Here is a 23,250-nt window from a genome sequence, read left to right as displayed (position 1 = left end):
TCATCCTTAAAAAAACAGAGCTTGGTCTTTGCAGGGTGATAGCAGTAGACTAAATACTGTTGCCATGTTTCACATTCCCTAGCACTATAAATCCAGCTTTTTACCATCTCCAAATCCTTAAGAAGGGTGCTGTCATAGGAGATCTTACCTGGAGGAAACCAGCAGTGAGCTCTCCAATAGGATCTTTACCTCTGCTAGACAAGATGCCAGTAAACACTTGAAGGTAATGAACATTCCTCATTATCAGGGGGTTAATTACACCCGTACAGCAGCTGTAACTGTTTCCTCTAAAGGACAGAAGAGCAAAGACTTTGTTAAAAATATTTATTTAAAAAAATACAATTGTTTTCCATGTCTGGTTGCAGGTATCTATTAACATATGATTGACTTGAATAGTTTGCTACAATGCTTTTTTCTTAAAAGCCGGCTTGCATTATTGTACAAAGCAAATCCCTCTGTCAATTCTTACACAAAATAGATTTCCACAACCATTCCCTACCCCATTTTTTAAAAAAACTGCCATACACTGTATTTTCTTCTGCACAAAAAATTGAAGCAATAGACAAGTCACCTGCTTCCTCAGGGAAGACCTTCATTAGGTTTGAATAATGTACTTTAGCCAATGCACCAACCTTTTAAAGCAAAGTGTCACTGACGTGCAATTCCTCAACAATTGGCTCTCCACCTTAGCATTTAGTAACTCTGCCCCAATAATTCTTCTCAAAGCTGAAACACACTCAAGTGCATAATCAGCCATAGTCAGTGTCTCAAATTCCATCAGATGAGTTTTGATCACATCTTAATATGCTGAAGGTCTCCCTAATCTCTTATGCAAGGAGGTTAAATAAAACCAGGTTTAGTAACACTGAACCGTTTCTCAGAACTTGGCTATTTATGCACTTGCATTACATTAAAAAATGCTGGTAACAGCACAATGGCATTAAGATAACTGGATAGTATAAAAGTACAATTTTCAAAAGAACAGAGAGTTACACTAAAAAGCTGCTTTATTCCCAGTTAAGTTTACCCTAGTGTACTCAGAGCATCAGGACTATCTAATATTACAGTATTTGTCCCAAACTAAGAGATCATGTGTAGTATGCATAGGAGGTTAATAGATGTACGCAACTCTTTCCTTTATCTGCTGACTCTGTATAAGATTAAAGTGCAATTCTACTCTGGAAAGAATAAGTGAAAAATGGCATCTACTGCCCCCTGTGTATTCAGTCAGAGCAGCTGATTTTACTGCTTAAAGGTTAGATTTTACCATTGTGGGCTCTGCAGGTAAGTAAGATGGGTTCTTTTCAGAGTTAAAAAAATAAAATCAAATTACAAGGTGATAATTCTGCCCTCTGCTTCACGAGTTCACCATCAGTGAAGACAATAGGGCTGCATCAATGAAAATGACTGCAGAGTTTAGGCTACGGACATCATCCACAGGTGATGATACACAAAGAAGAAAAGAACCCAGCTCAACTTTCAGATCCTAGTTTGAGTTTGCAGGTGTTTTTTGTTTTGTTTTTTCCAACTTGTAAACAAAGCAAATTTAAATCTGAAGTTACTGACAAACATGATTATACTTTATTAATTTTAAAAAATTACTGTGCCATGTTACCATGTTGCTTAAGCTCTCCCAAAATTAACTCATGTCCCCCTGCTCTGAGCCTTTTAGATAAAAAGCTACAGGGCCAGACTTTCTGCTGGTGTACATCAGCTCAGGTCTACTGGAGTCAATTATTCCAAGTTACACCTGCTACAGATCTGGCCCACAATTCAAACTTTCCATCAAGAGGGCATCAGCTCGCTCAAAATACCCCAACAAAGTCTCGTGCTCATTGACTCTCTTTAAGAGTTTTCTGTCAGTATTTCCTGCTGTCTTAATACAGCTCAATGCAGATAACCAGCGCTCAAGTCAGTCCTCACAATACAAGTGGAGAGTTTTCTTGTATGCTTATCTCTATTACCAAGACTATACACCTCAGCTATACACACAAAAGTAAGAGGAGGGATAAGCATTAAATACACAACTGTACCTATCACAAACACTGTGACGTATATAAGGCCATCTGGTAACACTGCAATAAAAATACAAGTTTTTAAAGGGAACTTTAGAATATGACTTTTTTTTAAACTATAGAGAATAACCGCAACTATGGTTACAAAGAATTAACATTAGAATCTAGTACATCATATAGAAAACTTTGTGCAACTGAACAATAGCAGAACAAAGTCAACACAACTGTATAAAGCAGTAGCCTATAGATTTAAGACTTCTAGCCAAAAAAACCCCAAAACCAACAACCAAAACAAAAAAAACCACAACACATCAAGGAACCTACCACCAAAACTGGGTATTCTAATCCTTTTTCTCTCTCTCACACACACGCACACGCAGTACAAGTTTTAGAAACCATGCAAAGGCCATTCAGAAAGCCTTCTTGTGTGAAATTGTTCACAATAATAGCTTCCAGTTATTAGTATAGTGCTCCTTTAAGTATTGCTCAAGGACTGAATGGGGCTACAACAGAACTCCTGCCAACTTTTTTTCCCTCCATCAATGCCATGCAACTTAAAATCATGTCAGCATCTCTGCTAAAAGAACTGTGCTTTCCGGAGGTTCAGAGTTCTGCTGTTAAGCCATTTGCTTTGCAATGACCCTTCCTAATGCAAGGTCTCAACTGAGAGGCAATTATTTATTTCCAAGTTTTAAAAATAAAATCTGTGTCCAAATTTAAGGTCTATGAGGATAAAACTAATCAAGGACCAATTTAAGACACTTTTGGGGAGATGTACATCATGTCAAAGACAGATTTAAAAAAATAAAATTTGGCAAGCGGTTAGCCCATAATATGGCACAACAGATTTTAGTATTTATTTCTATTTTAAAAAATAATTGAAATGTGCAAGACATTAAAAAGTGGCAACTGCCAAGTGCAGTATTTATTTTTAATCTACATCTTAAGCATTATTTATATGATACAAATCTGGAAGGTAGTCTAAAAAGTGAACATATGTCCCTCAAAAAAAAAAAAATATATATATATATAAATATGCATATTCATGAGATTAGAGCTGTTCCAGTCAATTAAATAACATGCATAAAAACAAATCTTCAGCTGTCAAAAAATTGTGCATTTACCCAGGTGACTGGAATAACTTCAAAGTCAGTTAATGTGTTCTACAGCATTCTTTTGGTTAGAGAGGAGGGAATTAAGTTTAATATTAAATCTAGTTAACGTACGGGCTTTTGTAGAACTATCCAAGTTAAAACTGACATCATAAAAGGAGGAGACGTACAATGGTGTGCACGTCCACAAAAGAACGTCAGGTTTTGCTTGGTTTTCTTACCTCATGTCACTTTTTTAAAAGCATTGTCACGGTCAGCAAAACTGTGGCCTCCAGAAAGGATCTGTGTTCCGCATCGACTCCGTTCTCGGACATGAATATGTTCATTTCACAAGCCAGCGCCATGGCGTTTCTAACTTCAAGCTCCATCAGTCATCTGAAGATAAAGTTCTGTTCTTTCTGCTTCATGAACCACCAGAGACAGAGCCAAAAAATTTAAACAGCAAACCGGTTGATGCACAAGGCAGACAGCAAGGCTGTTTTCTTTCCTGCAATTACAACTGCTCTGTAGTGCCAAAAGCATTACGTTCTTGTTGCTGACAGCAGGTTATGGGGAGAAGAATGCACAAACAAGGTGTCATCTTGAAAGACTTTTCTCTGTACTGAACCACAACCTTCTAAAAGAGGCCCTATCAAGAATGACTAGCTCAAGGCATAGCCATTTTATTACCTAGTAGAATTCTCTCACTCGGCAACTCACTGCCATGACCCAACAGTTCCATTTAAGAAAAGACCTTTAAAAACAACAGTCTTCAAGAACTGCATACAATATTAAAAGAATAAAAGCAACTGTCACTGTATTGCATCTCTAAATCTTCATTTGGCAGTGTCTGTACTGAAAGGACCAAAACTTAGCATTTTACACAATAACCACTACTTAGATTCATAGATATTTAGGCCAGAAGGGACCATTATGATCATCTAGTCTGACCTCCTGCACAATGCAGGCCACAGAATTTCACCCACCACTCCTAAAAAAGACCTCACACCTATAGCCACTGGCACTAGCCAAACGCTTCCACATTAAGTGAAAGTTTTGCTAATCCTGTCCAGAAGAAGCAGCAGTCACTGGTATCCACCATCATTAAGTTAAAATCAGTTCCTCAAGAGACTTCCTATTTACAGGGTGACCTGCTTATCTTTTTATTTTTCAGGTATCCCAAATCAGCTTCCCAAAGACCAGGATTGCAACAGTGATGGCATATTCACCTTTGCTGGTGGGTCATGGGTTTTCTTTACAATAATGGACATACTATGCCCTGGGCTCCATTCTTAAGACAGAGTAAAAATATACATAACCCTAGGTCTCAGAGACCAGAATTTGGATATATTTCTTGCACGAGAAGGAAAGATGCCGAGCAAAATCCTTGCAGATATCCACAAACCCAAACATCAAGTTTTAATGTCTGTCAACCTTGACAGTGTCCCTTAACTACTGAATTAGTTTATTTTGTGTTTGACACATACCAAAATAGCCTCTTGATACAACATTGAGATGTGTCTTGTAAACAAATATGCATCAATTGAACAATTTGTGAAGCTGTATAGTAAAATAGGATTACATATAAAAATACTATAAAACGGTAGCAAAAAGATAACTAAAAAGTAGATATATGATGATACAGATATATGATAAGACCTGAAGAAGAGCTCCATAGAGCTCAGACGCCTAACTCTTTACCAACAGAAGTTGGTCCAATAAAAGACATTACCTCACCCACCTTGTCCCTCCCATACCCTGGGACCAAAACGGCTATGAGAACACTGCAGATATCCAATAGATGGTCAGAACTGTAGACTGTTGAATGCAGCATTGGAAAACCTTTACATCAATAGACCAGAATTATAAATTTGTGTTCACCTGGTGAGTGGAATTACACAGATGCTACGATCAAGTTCTTGTATATCATTTTGGTTTGCCCCAGAAGTGTTTGCATGAAAGATGATTGCATGAGATATTCTTCCCACGTTAAGTAATGGTTTATGTAACACATTAACTTTTCAAAGGAGGATATACATACCACAGAATTGGATACAAATGGCCTTCACTGTGGTTAAGCTCAATTTAAAAAGACCAAAAAGAATCTATTTGCTAGATAATTTTGAGGCTGTGAAATCATAGCAGAGATATAACTTTTCCCAAGCAAAGTCATTGAATGCCAAGGCCTTTCAGAATGCAAACCCCGTTCATAAGCCAAGGAGTGCACAGTTGTTGAAGCCTTGGAAGTTTGGGACACAAGCAAGAGTTCCCAAATTTAAGGAATCCATCTTTCATTATTTCCTAAGTTTCTGCAAAACACAACCTGAACTAACTGAAGATAACACATAGCAATAAGTGCTGTCAGGAATGTGCCAATCGGAAAAGCTGGCAATTGTACGCAATTACAGGATACAGTATTTCACTACAAAGCACCATATACACAAGACAATGACACTTTTTTAAAGTGACCTGAAAAGTTATGAAGGGGAAAGAGAAAATGCTATGTAAACTAATCTCATAGCAAGCCTCTTCTTACCCACCTCAACCTGCTTCCCTTCTTTAACTCATATTTCCACTGCTTTCCAAACATACTTCCTGACAGTATTTAACCCTACATGGGAATTTTTTTCTCCATAGTCATTAAGGGGCAGCAATAATAGTCCTCAACAGTATCTGTTAGGAAGTAGGCAGTTAGAGTGACACTGACATATGCACAAAAGTTGCATTTGCAACTTGGCTTCTCTTGTTAACTACCTCCACAGAAGGTATCCTCCTGTAATGAGAACACAACTCCCCATCCATAAGGTGGTGAATGTCCATCATCACAGACGGTGCATGTTACGAGTCAGCCAGCTATGGCAGTGCATCCCTTCAAAGCTGCTGAGAGGGGAACATGAAACTGGACCAAGCAAAACTGATGCCTGCACCAACGTGCATATGCATTTGGTTCTCTTGCATACATGTACTCAGAGATCTATGCCACACACATATGAAAAACAACACACACACAAAAACGTGCAATCTTTACACACAAAGAACCTGGCTTTTCTCCATGGAGGAAAGGGAAGCAATCAAATTGCAATTCTTTAGTGCTCATGAATTTTTTTTAAAATATACATCCTCATTCTACAATACTACCCTCCAGTCTGCACACTTACTGGGCATAAAGCTAATCAGCCTAATACAACCATCACAAAGTGCTGCTGATTATATATATATATTTTTTTTTAAGTAGGCAATAAGCTATCCTGCAAACCAAAGAATCCCAGATGCCTGCTCTTAATTACTACCTGCAGCTTTCTTTCTGCATTACTACCTTAAAAAGTAGTAAATATTGCACATTGTAATTTTGAGAGCCACAGGCATGGGACTTCCTAACCATTAGCTACTGATGTTCAAAAACCAGTAACATGCCTTTAACTTGATCTGGCAGGGAGGCAACAGACTCCCTTCTGCTCTCATCAAAAGCCAGATATTCCTGTCCTCTGAATTCACTTGGGACAGGAGATTTTCTGGCTGAACAGTCCAAAGAGGAACTCTAACATCCATTTCTCAGGGGTGAAATATTAAAGATACATGATACATAGATTTATGTATTTCAGTGCTGGAATATAACAAGCTACTTTCATCTTACTACATTCAGTTTTGGGCATTCTCAAACACACATGCTTTAAAGTGAATTCAGAGCTTGCAAAACATGTCAGATTGAAAGCTCTGGAGAATGAAGTCCTCTCTTTGTCTTAAGGCCAGGTGCAATGAAAGGAGTAACACTGCAAGCTTCCCTCACTAACAAGACTCAACTTTGTTCTGAAGATACTGCCTCTCCATGCTCATCCCATCTTCAGCATCTCTTCTGAAACAGCTAATAAGGGTTGGGTGACCAGAGAGCAAGTGTGAAAAATCAGGACGGGGGTGGGGAGTAATAGGCGCCTGTACAAGACTAAGCCCCAAATATCGGGACTGTCCCTATAAAATCAGGACATCTGGTCACCCTAAATAAGGGTGACCGAGAGAAGCGCAGTCTCAGTCCACTTTCTAGTGGACAGGTTATCCAGGTGCATCCTCATTGCATATACATTGGTAGCAAGAGGAAGTTGTTGCCTGACAGACAGTGGATGGCAGAAGTCCAACTGCAAACACCCGAGACATCCCCCAGTCTTAGGCGCTCTTTTCATATCTCAGACTGATTGACGTTATTGTCCTAGTTGCTGGTCTTAACTCATCAGCGTGAAATGGCTTTCAAGAACCCTCATATTAACCCTCCAACACACACCTCCACCTACCCACCACCAAAAGATAGGCATGTTTACTTGGAACATGCATGATTTTACCTCACTGTTGATACTGCATAATTCTCTTCCTATTTTAGCTGCAGACATCAAACCCAAATTTTCATGAATTCCAACACTTCCTCCACTTAAAAAGCAATGCGTTTAAAGTAGAACTTAAGACAACAAGAGCTGGGCAAAGGGGCTCCTCCACTTCTGGTTCCTCATTTCTGGGAAAAGCAGAGAATTTAAGTGTTCTTTCCCCTTGAGCTGCAGACCAGAACATCAAGCAGCAACCAGCCCCAGAGTGTCATTTGCCAAATACACAGACAACCCTCAATCTCACACAGAATATCCAATACCAGGGACAGGGGTGGGGAGAGTCCTAGGTTAGCATGATTTCTTAATCCTCTAGCAGCCAATTTACAGGCTTTACACAGATATCAGGCATCAGAGATGTGTGTATATATAACCATCAAGAAATACCAAAGAATTCAAACAGTTCAAGAACCCCAAATAATTCATGCCATGATCCATTTGTCTCAGAGCCCTGCTTGCTCACAGTATCACAAGTAGCCTCTGGGAGCTCACCAGCCCCCTCTCAAAGAGTGAAACTTAACTGCTGTATTACCTGTGTGCAACACTATCCAAACAATGGTCTGCTTTTCACCTATACCACCATAAGTACTCCTTGAAAATTTCTCCCTGCAAAAAGTTTAGATGTTTTTATAGCATGAGACATTTGCTCTTTTTGTTGTTGCAGGAGAAGTTATCATTGCCCCATAGCAAAGCTGCACTCAAACCCTTTTCTTCTTCATGCCCAGCACAGGAAGCAGAAGAATGGAGGTGTTGGAATGAGAGAGGAGAGACTTCTTAGATCTTGTTTTGCTGCAATAAATACAAACTCAGTCACTGCATCCCACCAGAAACTCCCTTTCAGAGACTTCTTAACCAAGGGGGCAAGGAAAAGATTGTGGAGCCTGGACTCCCATTAAGGCATTTCCATCTGCAGTCCCAACTGAGTCTTCAAAAAAGAGAATTTTGCAAAAAAGGCAGCTGAACTGGGAATGGCAAAAATTATGACTGTTCATGATCTAGGTGGAATTATAAATTGCTCATTTAAAAATGGATTACATTTAATGTCATCTCTTTCCATTGTTCCCCAATTTGTCCTTTCCAGGAGTTCATGTGCTATGTCTTCTGCAGATCTGGGGAAAACGGCCCAGGAGTAGAGGGTCCATCCAGTCCAGACAGAGTAAATGGCCCATGGCTGCTCAGTACTGATGGAAACTAAGAAACAAAACAGAGAGTTAGGGTTGCTTTTTTTAGTTTAGATTCTTTGTTCTCATGTCTCAGGATCTCTCCACAAGAAGTTCTACAAAGAGCCCAAAAGGCTTTGAAAAAGCCCATATAGCTTCCTCCACTACCAAGGGCTTTTACAGATCACCATCTAGCAATGGAAACTTTAATTGCTAATGCATCCAGGTGTCCCTGGACCCCAGCATTACTATCAGTGTAGCTGCAGTAGACACAGTGATTAAGTTTGTAAGTTAGACTCAGACTTTAAGGCAAGAAGGGATCATCATGTTCAGCTAGTCAGACCTCCTGCACATTGCAGGCCACAGAACCTCGCCCACTCACTCCTGTAAGACACATACAACCTCTAGCTGAGGGGTTCTCAAACTGTGGGTTGGGACCCCAAAGGGGGTTACGATCCCATTTTAATGGGGTCACCAAGGCTGTGTTAGCCCTGGGCCCTAGCAAGTCTGAAACCCAAGCCCCACCACCCAGGGCTAAGGTTACATGCCCCCAGTCCAGGGCAGAAGCCCTTGGGCTTCAGCTTTGGCCCCCCACCCAGAGCAGTGGGGCTCGTGCGGGCCTGGTCTACGGTCCCCCATCCTGGGGTCGTGTAGTAATTTTTGTTGTCAGAAGGGAGTCACAGTGCAAGGAAGTTGGAGGACTGCTGCTCTAGCTAAGTCAATGAAGTCCTCATACCATGATTTAAAGACTTCAAGTTACAGCATATCCACCCTTTACAGTAGTTGAAATGTTCAAGTGACCCATGCTGCAGAGGAAGGCGGAAAACCCCCAGGGTGTCTGCCACTCTGATCCGGGGGAAAATTCCTTCCCGACCCCAAACATGGCAATCAGTTAGACCCTGAGCATGTGAGCAAGAAGCCAGACACCTCGAGAAGAATTCTCTGTAGTAACTCAGAGCCCTCCCTATCTACTGTCTAGTGATATTTGCTAATAGCAGTTGCAGGTCGGCTCCATGCCATTGTAGGCAGTCTCATCATACTATACCCTCCATAATCTTATCAAGATGAGTCTTGGAGCCAGTTAGGTTTTTTTGCTCGCGCTGCTCCCCTTGGAGGGCTGTTCCAGAACTTCACTCCTCAGATGGTTAGAAACCGTCATCTAATTTCAATCCTAAACTTGTTGATGGCCAGTTTATATCTGTACTGAGCAGAGCCTTTATCTCGACTAATAAAATAATCACAGTTCTATGACTCTTGAATGCAAGTATCTGCACAGCAGAACAAGCATTCCACACTGTGCCTCAATATTATTCGCAGGTATTTAGACAATGGGGAGTCCAACTGTTCTGCAGATACACTCATTAAAAAAAACGTACACTGACAATGTCAGTACATGTAAGCTGCTCCCTTCATCTCCATGGAGATGTTAAATTCAAAACACAAAGATGGCCAGTAAAATGTCACTGTTCATTTTCACAGAATCAAGCAGAAGACGTGCTTATCCCAGTTCCATTTAATAGCACCAAGTACCAACTGTATAATTTGTATTCACATGTAGTTCATTAAAAAAAAAAATCCATTTAAAGAAAAAAAAACAATGAAGCTGACGGAATTTCCAGTCCATTGCAATAAAGTGGTGCAGAATCCAGGGTCCATGAAGAAAACCTGTGGTCCAGGTTGTCACAGACCTGTACAATAGGAACACTCTCCCCCTCCCAATACTCTGAAGATTGCATTAGAGAGAAAGATGTAATAAACTACACAAAGTGTTATATCATTGTCACTTACACTGTAACACTATTACTTAAGCTGACATACAATTATGGCTATTGAGTAACAAATTGCCACTGCTAGTGAAGTCAACTAATGAATCTACAATTTGATAGTTATTGGCAATTTATGATTTTACTGTTGATTCAATGGCAAATATTTCTTGCATAATCTTGCACTAAAAATTTTAGACCAACCCTACCCCTCACATTTCCACAAAGTGCGCTGAGAAGGCAGTCATAAGTGGAGCTCAACTGGACAGGCCTGGCTAGTCTTGCTGGAGCTTACCTGAAAAAGGGTGTTAGCACCTTGCAATCTGGCTGGACTGAGAGGAGCTACTGGACTGAGCGTGCTCCAGAAGTGAATACTCGAGAGCAAAGGGCTTGGGGTCAGCAAGATGGGAGTCTGAGAGAGATACAAAACACAGTCATTTATGTTATAGGTTATTACATCTTGTAATACTTAGTCATTCTTAACACTTGTACCCTTAGGCCAAAGTTCTCAAGCCCTAGGTGCCAGCAGTTAGATATCTAATTCCACATGAAAGAAACAAAACAAAAGAGGCCTGATTTTCAAATGTGTTGAGCAACTACAGCTCCCCCTGATTTCAAAAGGGATTTGCGGGTGCTCTGCACTGCTGAGAAATCAGGCCAATCATTTCAGTCCCTACATATACACCTCAGAATAGGCACCTAGGTCAGAAAACTTTGTTCTTAACACCTGCATAGTTCTTTACAAAAAATCAAGGTGCCCATAGGAGGCAGGAATTATCCTCATTTTACAGGTGAAAAGAGTGGAGCCGCAAAGGTGACATGACCTGGCTCCCGGCTGCCTGCTCTAATTGGGATTCAGTGCACAGTATCCTTAAGCTGATATTTCCAAAACCACCAAAGTGATTAAAATTAAAGGGAATTTGAACATCCAAATGCCCGAGGTGGCACTCTAAACCTCAGCCATAGATCTGAAATAACTAGTGTCCTACTTTGGCGCATTCTCTAGATTTTTCATGTGTCGCCAACAAGTATTTTGGCAAGTCCAACCAAGAATGGCTAAGTAACAGTGCAATGGTTCTCTCTCCCACATCTTTAGCAGTTTGTACTTCCAATACTGTGAATTTAGGGAAGCACCTACTTTCAATTTACTACTAGGAAAGAGATTAAAACCAACCAGAACAATGTAACAACCAGATTCAGAGCTCTCTGGATATTCTGCACATTTTCCCAAGAGATGTAAAAGCCTGGTTTTCCACAGAAGAGTAACCCCCATATTATGCTGCCACTCGGCCTCCTTTTTGTTGAAAGTAGCTTCCGACTGGATAGAGTGAAGGAACAGTTAGGCTGAGGTTTCAACATTTCTCTATTAAATCATCTAAAACACAAACGTTTTTAAGTCTGCCTGAAGTGCATCATGACATGGCCCTGGAGTGAGAACACTGGGTCACCTTCAAAGTATTTTTAATCGTGCCTCCTATGCAAATGATTTAACAACAGGCAGCTGGGTACCCCAGTTTGTCTTCCTCCTGTACACCAATATTGTACAGACGTCCATGGTTGAAGAACTGCTGAGCACTTTTCAAATAGGATGCCAGTAACACTGGTCATTTATGTTCCAGAATAGATTTGTTTTAAAAGAGGCAGACACACCTCATTTCAGGAGTCCAAACACAACCATTGCCATTGGCTATTCATTTTTCAACCTGCCCTCCCTTACTGTTGTCAAGTACAACAGATGCTGTTAACAGAAACAAGAGAAGGGAATAAGGTTACCTGTGAAAAAAATGCTGGAGTAAGAGAAGCAGTAGGGAGAGAAGGGCTTAGTATCCCCAGTGGGCTTGGATCACTGCCTGTAATGACAAGAGTGGGAGCAAGCTCCAGCCCTTTGGGTTTTTTAGCTCTGGAGAGGTGATTGGCAAGATCCTTCTCTAGCACAGACGAATCGTGCTCTCTGGGCTCTGGTGATAGGTGCTGAGGGTTCTGAGACTGCTCCAACTGCTGAGAAGCCACCGACTCTATGTCCGTGTCAATGTCCAGGTCAGGGTTAGAACTCAAGGGTGGTGAAGGGGGTGTGGAAGGAACCTCCAGAGTGGGAGAAATGGAAGATACAGGTGGTGTTGGGGTGAAGGTGGTGGTGAAGTTTGGCAAAGGGGCTGGAGCTTCAGTGGGAGTTAATTTTGGTGGAACTAGAGTCTCCAAGGTCGGGAGAGTTTCTTCTGATTCTGTAGGAAGAGTGGAGACAATTGAAGTGGCCGAGGCAAGGGATGAAACTGTAGGCCTTTTGGAGGGCATGGTCACAAACTTTATGACTGAAGGTGTCAGATCCTGAGCAGGTTTTTTCTCCATCAGTTTCTCAGCTGGATTCTCAATCTTGACCGACCTGAAGAGCTTCACACTGGAGGAGTTCAGGGAGTTCAAAGTAAAAGAAGAGTACAGGCCTGAATGGATATAGTCATTGCGGCTGGATGATTTAGCACAGGTCTGGGGCTTCTCTTTCACACCATTTTCCAGGTCCTTCGGAGTGCAGCTGACTTCTGCAAAGCCAGCCATCACTGGGTCTCCCTCAATCCTGCCCACCATCAGTGGAGCAATATTCAAAATCTCCGGATAAGAAACAAACTTGTACACAAACTTCTGACCATTCACTTTTTTGATGATATTCTGTGGGTAGAGAAAATAATTTTCCATCATTCCACCTACTAATTTTCTTGCTACAGATGCTCCCCAAAACTGACTAATGAGTAGGTGGCATCTTTACTTCAGTAGGAAAAATATTTCACTTTTAGGAGCATTAGGATTCCAACAACCAAAAAAATACCCACCAAAACTATTATTTCTAAAATACCCCAACCAAAACACAAGGAAATCTCACCTGAAATGCATTACTAGCAAGGTGGATTTGATTTAACTCACTAGTCAGGAAGACTCGATTTAATAATGGTTTTCTACATAAAAGTGCATTCTTGTTGGTTGTTATAACCTTCATACATATTCTTCACAACTCAGGGATAGATGTAGGTTTCATTTTTAGAAGGTACACACGATACATTTTTAAGCAGTGATTTATTTTGAAAACTTTTCAGATTAGTTTTACAGCTATATCAGAAAATTAATGACTGTTTGGTTATTTCATTTACCAAAGGTAATTGAAGCAGATATTTATGAAGTCACTGGGAGGTGAACTATCTCCAATTCAACAGGTTAATCATTAATATTTGGAGGAGTTTCTTGCCATCCTGTGTTAGGAGGAGAACATCACCAGACAGACATTTAAATTGTTTTATTTAACTAAAACAACAATGTTATGTATTCTGGATTTTTTTCTTCAACAGCAAACATATAATATTTTAACAAAACAAGCATATAGGTCCCTTGCTGCTCACATTTATCTCCAGACTTCTCCTTGTCCAGATTTATTCTGCCCCCAACAATCTTCTATTCATTGCACTTTTAGAGAGAGTTAAGGGATTGACCCTGCGTACACAAATTTGCAAAGGGACAATAGAGTTGAGGTCTGTTATTTCCCACCTCTATATGTTATTTATTTATTTAAAAACATTTTTGCTGTTAACAAGCATGTTAACTCTGGAGACACAAATCCACAGTTTGAGAACTGCAAAACTAATCATCTCTGATGGTGTCTTCTGGACTGAGCACTGAGTCCCACTGGGTAAGTAGAAAGATTAACCTAAATAGTCTATATGGAAGCCCCTGGAACCCCATAAGATTGGGTTCCTAATCCATGAACTATTGGAACTCATTTACAAAACTTTTCTTCAGCATGACATGAATATATTGTCCCATACTATGGAATTAGAATTTATAATCCCTATTCCATGATGAGATATCTTTGAGCTATAATGTATCTTAATTAAAGCTATCTTTAGATAAATTTTTTCCTCAAAAAGCATTTTAATAAAAAAAAAAAATCCAATTTAAATGGGAAAAATCAGATTTTTTTTTAAATCATTGATTTTTATCCACCCTGATTACTAGCAAGGACCTTAAAGCTACTCAGCAATTATTTTTTAGTCTCATAATAAAAAAAAAAAAGGTACAATTAGCAACAACAAACAGATGCAGATAACGTCACCTGTCACCAGCATCAAGGTCAAACGCAATGAGTCAAGTACACAGCAGGTAATCACAAACGTAGGCTCCAATCCTGCAAATACGCCTCTTAACTGACGTCAGTAGAACTACTCATGTGCAGAAGTGTTTGCAGGATCAGGGGGTGAGTATTCAAAACAGACCATGCTTATTTTAATAAGATGTTATAATAAAAGCAAAAGAAATAGGCAAGATGAAGTATTCAGCAGAACAGTATGCTAAACTGCAGCCAACCTATGCAGCATTTGTTGTTACTTATTTTTGTATGTATTGAAAAGAATACACAAACATTTTTGGTCTACATGGATTCTTATTTATTGTACAGCTACCTACGACCAACTAAGATTTTTTAATACAAGAACAGATTAAGGAAACTGTGCAGTCCTGGTAACAATAAATTCTGAGCAACCGACTAACAGTTAGCTCAGAAACTGTATGTTATTTTCTTATCTTAAACACCCACATAATAAGAGTTGTGGGATAAACCACTTATTGAGAGGTTATTGAAATTATGGTCACTACCCCGTTTCTAATTCTAATTCAGCTCCTTCAAGTCTTTTGTCAATGCCTGGGTGGTGCCTGCGACTTTCAAAAGGTAACAAGAACTAAAATCATTAGCTAAACAAGAGAAGCTTCTCTGAGCTTCATTGACTCATTCCGTACTATAGAGGTGCGGATTTATACTGAGCACAAGAAAAAGAAAAAAAATAAAAGATTTTGGGCTACTTTGGAAACCTGTTTTTCTACCGGCCACTTTGTAGAAACAGTTGCAGGAAAGATCTGAAGTAGATAGAGGGACACAAAATTCTCATCGTTATTGGCAAGATTTTAATTAGTTTTGAGCATTCAAGACTTTAAACCCTTTCAAAGTATACACCTGTTTTTGTGGACTATTAATAAAGGAGTGTGTGATAAGTAAGTTAAAGAGGTGATATTTCACTTGGAGCTCTCTGGAATCTCTGAACAATTAAAACAGTAACACTGCGGTAGGGGGGACCTTTGGTCACACCTCACCTAAGCCAAAGACACAACTGACATCTATCTTCTTGAAGAGAATGAAAAAGGAAACAAAGCTCATTAGGCAGAAGCTGGTGTAAGAGGGATAAGATCTGAGGTGGACTAATGGGTGTTGTTACCTTCACATAGTAGTATCTGAGAGCACGACTGAGTTTGTCATAGTTCATGCTGGGCTTGTTCTTGCGGATTCCCCAAAGCCGGGCCACCTCCTCTGCCTGCAGCAATTTGAACTCCCCGTCGTTGGAGGTCCAACAGATGATACGCTTGTTCTGAGGCTCCTGGAGGAGTTGGAGGAGGAACTGCCACAAGGTGATCGTACTGTCCATAGCAGTGAGCTGAAATGCAGAAGGGGTAGAGATCAGACAGGCAAGGGGTTATGAACTGTACCATTTCCTACATCTCACCAGGAAAGGGAGCGGGCAAGGATGTTATTTCCACAGGCAGCAAGAGTCAAAAATTATTTGTCACCAGCTGTGGAAGACATTTCCTGCCGAATGACAGCCTAGGAGCCGGGTGCCATCGTCGCCTCCCACATCGCCGTCTCTCTCACAAGGTCTATATTTAGCCACATTTAACTAAATCAGGTCACTTTGGGAAAGTCACACTGAATCATTAGAAAAAAGGATTTCTAAACTGCTCTGTGCTCACCCACTTCTGGCTTCTGTTGCCTCCTGAAAAACAGTGCAGGTGCAGCAGTGTTAAAGAGCTCCTTCTCCCCTCCCACAAAGCCCAGATCTTTCTTCGAAAGAAAAGAGATGGCTGGTCAAGTCCCTCCAAAACAATTACAATTAGCAGGAATTAGAGAGAAAACACTGATACTGCAGGATAGTTCATTTTTCCTTTGGGCATTCAGAGCCTCTGTTACCTCCTCTGTATGGAAAAGTCTCTCAATCCCAGTGCACTAGTCCCCATTCTCTCCTAAATCAAATCCCACAAATTGGCTCTTCCCCAAATTTTTGAGAGGGTTTGAAAACAGGGAAGAAAATAAAGATCCAAATGAACACCTATTGCATCTTGTCCTATCTGTGTCTGTCTTTTACAGTGCGCTCTCCTAGGGCTAGGGCCCCGCAGGTCTGAACACATCACCCGCACGTCAATCATGCCCGTATAGGTAAATACACAGTCCAATATACTTCCTAGCGCTGTCTACACCAGGGCTAGGTCAGCTTAACTACGGTGCTCAGGGATGTGGTAAAATTAACTTTCCTTTCTTCTATGGGTAGATGTGAATTTAAGCCAATATAGTCATACTGGTATAACTCCCCGTGTGGACACTCTTATTCCAGCATAGTGGAGCCTTTTCCCCTGTTTGGCTCACATTGCTTTGGAAGGAGTTTAAGATAAACCAAAAAGGCACTTTTATTCCAGAATGAAGAGCCATAGTTATACTGGTATATCGGTTTAACTATACCAGAAGTAACTGTTGGCTTGGCTACATGGAAAAATACGATTGGACAGGCAAACCTAAGGGTGTAGTTGTGTACCAAAGCGAATGAATCAGACAAAAGATAAATTATCATTCATGTGTAGGCATTGTACTCCAAGTGGTTCTTGAGCAAGGTGACACTGTGTCAGGATTCTCCAAGATGCCGGTTACCTGCATTGGTAAGTTTAAGATTCAGTTGGGGTTGCCAGTGAAATAAAAGGCTTTGGTAATGATTTCATTACTACCAAGCACCTACCCACCCACAGGCCTGAAGACAGCCCCTACCTAAGGAAGAGAGCAGGCAGTCTAAATGTCTGAGTGTCAGATTTTAGTCAGTCCTGTAAATGGATTACAGCTGACAGCTTACACAGGGCTCAACATTCCTACTTAAATTAGGTGCCTCAGGGAAGGCACTTTTTTGGGCAGATCCTAATTCAGTTAATCTATTTTTGAAGTGTACCTGCCCAAAGAAGCACTTTCTCTCCCTTCTCCCAGAATGACTAAGTGAGAAAGAGCGCAAATGGAGTACCAAGAGAGTAAAGCAGCACTTCTCTGCCCCTAGAAGAGAGGAAAGTTAATTTTACCACTCTAAGGAAAAAAAAAAAAAAAAAAAAGACAGGCAGACAAAACAGAAAAGACAGAGGGAAGAGTGAAAACAGGAAGTGAAAAAATAGGAGAAAAAGCACTACAGAAATGAGTCAGGATAAAGAAGATATGCTAGTGAGATGTTTCAGAGTAACAGCCATGTTAGTCTGTATTCGCAAAAAGAAAAGCTCATGCTCAAATAAACTGGTTAGTCTCTAAGGTGCCACAAGTACTCCTTTTCTTTTAGTGAGATGTTGTATCCTTCTGGACAATACCTGCAGCTCCAATACACTGGAAAGGGAAGGAGGTGTTAATGGCTTATCAACCTGTAATGAGGTTAACCAGGCAGATATTTGATTAGCACAGTTCTTAAAATGTAATATCCAGTTATCGCTAATCCTTTCATATAAATACTTCTAAGCCTTAGGGAAATGGATTCTCCTGCATTACTGCTCTTAATGTTTTATCTTATGTACAAGTTTATTCATTTTACCTAGAATAAAGTAAGGACCTTAGTGCCTATTATATGTGGGACACCATCTCCATGCTAGTCCTTAAGGTCACTAGCTACTTGCATTTCCTTGCCCACATCATTGTAGTATCTGAGCATCTCCCAAGTATATAAATTGGTTAGTCTCTAAGGTGCCACAAGTACTCCTTCTCTATTATTGTGATTCATTATTTGTACCACTATAGTGTCTAGGTGCCTAGTTATAGACAAGGACCCCATTATGACAGGCACTGTACAGATATAGAACAAAAAGATGGTCCCCTTGCTCAAGAAGTTTACAACCTAAGTACAGACAAAAGACAACTTTACTAAAATGCAAGATGTACCAGAGCAACATCTGGACTTCTTCTGCCTGCATCAGCTAGTATTTTGATGGCAAGCCACAACTCAGCATTACACATTGCCTTAAAACTCAGTAAGGCTTCCAGTTCAAACAGGCATTTGCCAGTAAAAGCCTGTTTACAATAAAAATTAAGGTAAGCAATTCACTGCAGATATTAACTTAAACTAGAGATCTGGATTTCCACACTCCCAACCAAAAGTCTGAACAAAACAACACACCTTATTAGTTCCCAGGGAATATCCTTCAAGTAATTTTTTCACTAAAAGTAAATGCTGAAATCCAGAAGCCAGACTTCAAAAATAAAGAATTAAAAAATCCAGCCTTCTTATCTCTCTGGCTTCCACTGAATACTGGGTTTCATGCCAGACAGAAAAACATGCCTGCTCTGCAAGAGAAACTGTGGCCAGCAAGGCAGGAGGCACCTCTGAGGACAAGACTGGAGGAGACACCCTTATGATAAGAGCTTGTCTATAATTTTCACCTTTCATGTTTTATCATTTGACAGTTATGTCTACTTCAGACTCACACTGCACAGGAGCCTCCAACTCCATATCGCAAAATTAAGTTGCAATTTTACACCAAAGGTTTTTAGAACTAGAGGTGAAATATACATCCCCCCCAAGAACTAGTACATTTACCATCAAGTAAATAAATATATCCTTGTCTTCTGTACTTTATACATTTCCATGGGAAAGTCTTGCTTGTTTCCAACACACACTGTAGGAAGATGAGCCATTGGTAACAATTTCAATTGGGATCGCCTAGCCACCCTGGAATTGAAGACCACAGGCTGCTACACCAGATGGACCAACATTGTTTTTCCAACATCATTACAGAAAGCATGATTGAGACAATCTTCCATGCTTGTTGCAATGTCGTTGAAAACAATTTTGTCTTGCCTAAACTAGCATTTAAAACATTTCAATCCCTGTTCGGAGGTGACAAGTAGGGAGGACTCTTGTGATCAAGAATAATTTTCCATGCATTTCCTCCAGTTGTTGCAATCATTCTGATCCACCAGCTTTCTTGGCTGCAGACGTGATAACTCCCCAATGAGATGAGTTATGTAGTCATTGGACCTAACTTTCATAGTTTGTTTCAACATGGTTGGAAGTCTGAATTTCCATGATCACCCTCACCCCACAAGGGGATACTAGACTTAAAGGGAGACATCACAGGAGTCATTCGAACTGAAATAGAAAACATTATGAGCTAAATGCCTTTATCTGGTTTTTAACCTTCCCGATGTGGGAAAGAAGACAATTATATTTTTTGTTTCCAGGATGTATTATAAAACCCTTATTTCTAACGACACTCAGCTCTCAGTAAACTATACATGTTTTCTCCTGGTCCGCAGGCACAAAAAGGAAAAAGTGTTTATCAGCTGCATATGAAATTAGCTATGATATATATGCACATCTGCTAAAAGTAAAAGCATCCTTGTTTATGACTGAATGGACAATTCTCTGTAGCATGCTGTTGAATACTCCCTGAACAAAAAGGTTAAATGTCTGAATGTTGACCCTAACTTTATTATGAAAAGGAAGTCTCATTTAGGATGGAAAAGGTTTCCTTTAATAATGTTTATAGTACACATAGCCTGGTTGCTACGGCGACAGGACAACTATTCTCTACAAACAGGAGCTAAGACCCTAAAAATAAACAGGCTGACCAAAATCATGAACACGCAGTTCAGTCAGGGAGTGTCAGAGTGTTATATGGATCATGTTTGTTTTGAATACATTAGGAAGATAAGTAAATTGTAACCACTACAATCGGCACATAGTGAATGAGGCATTGTCTTGTAATTCGATCCCTTTACATTTCAGAAGCCGCTATTTAACACCAAGATCTTGTACCCACACTTGAGTGGGAAGAGATCGAAAATAAAATTAAGGAATTAGCTCAGTGGAAGCAAAAAATACATACTGTGAATGTAATATGTATACACGAGTACACACATACCCAACAATACACACGCTAATAAAACATATCATCTTGAACTTATATAATGCTATAATCCAAGGCCCTCAAACTAATTTATCAAGATGGGTATCAGCCTCATTATACAGATGAAAATACTGAGGGGAGAAGCATGCAAAAACTTGCCTATGATCACAAACAGACCATGGCAAACTTTGGAACAGAAACCATGGCCCTGCTCTAACTCACACCATCACATTGAGCCAAATAAGTAATAAGTACCAAATGGCAAAGGGCTTAAGTCTTGTAATTAAAATACTACATCAGAAAGGAAATAGTCCTAGTTTTAGAGGAAAGTGTTCCACTAAAAATGCCTCGATAAAAAGGCTGAGGGATGACTGCTGGATAACTGTAAATCTGAGACTAGGCATTCATACAGTAACGACTGTAGAAGTGTGTGTAAATTAGGTATATCCTCATTATCAACAACTGTATTCCCTTAAAAAAGAAATTTTTTTTAAAGCACTTCAAGCAAGGAGAGAGAGAAAGGAAACTTCACACCAGATAAAGGGAGAGCTTCCACCAATCATGAAACAACTGTGATGGTAGTGACACAGATCAAAGTCCTGAGGAGAGCTACACCATTTCAAAGCTTTTAACAGAGTTGCTTTCATTTTCCAACTTCCTGGCAAACACACAGAAATCCCCTCCACCCCGTGTCAACCCCCATCCTTTTCATACAAATAAAGCAAACACCCACCCATAAAGAACAGTACCTTACTTGCCATTTAAAAATCAGTTTATGTTTCCACAAGTTTGCTAATATGAACCATGCGGGTGTTTAGACACACAAACGAACCCAGTACAGAGTGTGTATAGTTACTATAGATCTTTAGCTTTCTTTTCACTGTGACTGACACAAAATAAGCCACTTACTGCCTCCTCTTCTGAGAGGATTCAGACTAATCCCCAAGACACCCCATCCTCAAACTTATTCAGTGGCACCAGCACCTAAATTTGTTTATTTTTCCACCCAATCCCAACCAGCCATAAAAACATCCTGTTATGTCTGGCGCCTTCCTCCTGCAGCCGCCCACTGCTGCTGCCCCATCTCCCAGCCAGGGTGGCAAGCTGGTGCGGGGGCAAGCAGTTTAGTGGGGTGCAGGGGAAGAAGGGAATGGGGGAAGAAAGAGGGGAAATGGGCAGCAGCAGAGAGCAAGGTGAGTGCAGATCATGGGGTAATTTCTTGGGAAAGGGGGCTGGGATGCATGGGGTGACTGGGAGGGGCAGGAGGCGCAAGCACTGGGCCAGAAAACAGGGCTGGGGGGGTGGGATCAGGAAGAAGAGGGACAGGATGTATGGGGAGACTCAGGGGACAAGACGGGGGGGGGATATGGAGAGAGACTGTTGGGGTCCATGGGGTGACTCAGGAGGGGAGAGGGCTGGACTGGGAGGAAGGGGGGTGCGTGCGTGGGGGACTCAGGGAAGGGGAACGACTGGGGTACATGGGGGAAGGCAAGAGAGGGGAAGTGTTAGGATCCATGTAGTGACTTAGAGGGGCAGGATTGAGGGACACGGAGGGACGGGTGCAGAGTGACTCAAGGGTCGGGGGCAGGACTGGGTGGACACGGGCAGGGGGGGACAGGGCACACAGCGTGACTTGGGTGTTGGGGGCAGGACTGGGGGAGGAGGGGTGCATGGGGTCACTCGGGGGAGGGGGCAGGACCGGAGGGGTACGGGGGGAGGAGGAGTGCACAGGGGACGGGGGGGTCGGGGCACACGGGGTGGCTCACGGGAGGGGGCAGGACTGGGGGACACGGGGGGAGGGGGGATACCGGGGGGAGGGGCAGGACTAGGGTTACAGGGGATGGGCAAGGGGGGTCGGGGCAGGACCGGGGGACACGGGGGAGGGGCACGGGAGGGTCAGGGCGCGCGGGGGGAGGGGGCAGGACTAGGCGGGTGGGGGCGATTTCCGGGGGGGAGGGACCGGACCGGGGTCCCGGGCAGGGTCGGCTCCGCAGCCCCCAGAGCCCGCACTCACCGAAGCGGAGCCCCCGCTCCCCGAGCGGCGTGGTCGCTGGCAGCGGCAGGTACCGGGCTCCCCTCATGGCCGGGGGCCCCCCTGTCGGGACGGGAGCCGGGCCCCCATCCCGGGCGCTGGAACCGAACCAGAGCGGAGGCGGCAGCGCTCTACATGGCGGGACACAGGGCACATTCGCTCACACGCGACACGGGCCCGCCCGGCCGCCGTAAGCCCCACTTCCGCCCCGCGGGGAGGGGCGGGAGGCCAGAATAGACTTAGCCAATCACGGCTCGGCTCTGGGGAAAGGACTGACCTATTAAAAGGCTTGTTCCACCCCCTTTGCTGCAGAGCATTATGGGGAATGTAGTTTTGGGGGGGGGGGGTTGGCTCTAGTAGAGGCCAGCCAGACCATGTGCCTAAGGACTGGCCAGGGGGCTAAGACTGAGGGTGGATTCCTGGTTTCTGAGGCCAGCTGTTGAGCAGCCTGTAAGACCCAGAAGGAGTCCTGGGTGGGTTGTGTGGCTAGATCCCCCAGTCCCTGCTTGAGCCTGGGCAAATCACAGCACTGAACCTTTGTGTGCCCACCTTCCCAGGTGAGTGCCAGCACCCCAACAGCTGGAATGTGGGGGGCGCTCAGCCTTTCTGAAACCACACCAAAGACCACGGCTGTTGTGTATGCAGCATTCGTAGGCACAAGAAAGGTGTCTTTGAGAGCCTTGGCAGTGCTTTTACAAAACCCGCATGATGATACTGGCTCATTTCAGAGGGGGAATGGAGGTTGCTTCATTCATTAACAAGGGGAGTATGCGTTAGAATCCTCAGGGGAAAAAGCAGACGGACATTCAAGGTTTAGGTTGATTATGCTAATGTTTTTACATACAAACTTAAAGACTTTCTCAGTACCTGCTGTATCATC

The 23,250-nt window shown here is 42.0% G+C and overlaps 1 protein-coding gene across 1 annotated transcript; it reads right to left on the bottom strand.

Moving 5' to 3' along the window:
* Positions 1-310: 310 nt before the first annotated feature.
* On the bottom strand, positions 311-22,565 carry ELK4 (ETS transcription factor ELK4). The gene is made up of 5 exons (XM_073320297.2): positions 22,353-22,565; positions 15,643-15,858; positions 12,170-13,057; positions 10,692-10,808; positions 311-8,664 (listed from the first exon to the last, which is right to left on the bottom strand). Exons 2-5 carry the CDS (start codon positions 15,847-15,849, stop codon positions 8,566-8,568), a joined length of 1,311 nt encoding a protein of 436 aa, XP_073176398.1. The 5' UTR covers positions 15,850-15,858; positions 22,353-22,565; the 3' UTR covers positions 311-8,565.
* Positions 22,566-23,250: the final 685 nt, after the last annotated feature.

This window comes from Lepidochelys kempii, chromosome 21 (genome assembly GCF_965140285.1).
Source record: "Lepidochelys kempii isolate rLepKem1 chromosome 21, rLepKem1.hap1, whole genome shotgun sequence".
NCBI classification, from domain to species: Eukaryota; Metazoa; Chordata; order Testudines; family Cheloniidae; genus Lepidochelys; species Lepidochelys kempii.
Note: the sequence above shows the minus strand (reverse complement) of the source record. Positions and strands in the feature narration are given on the sequence as shown.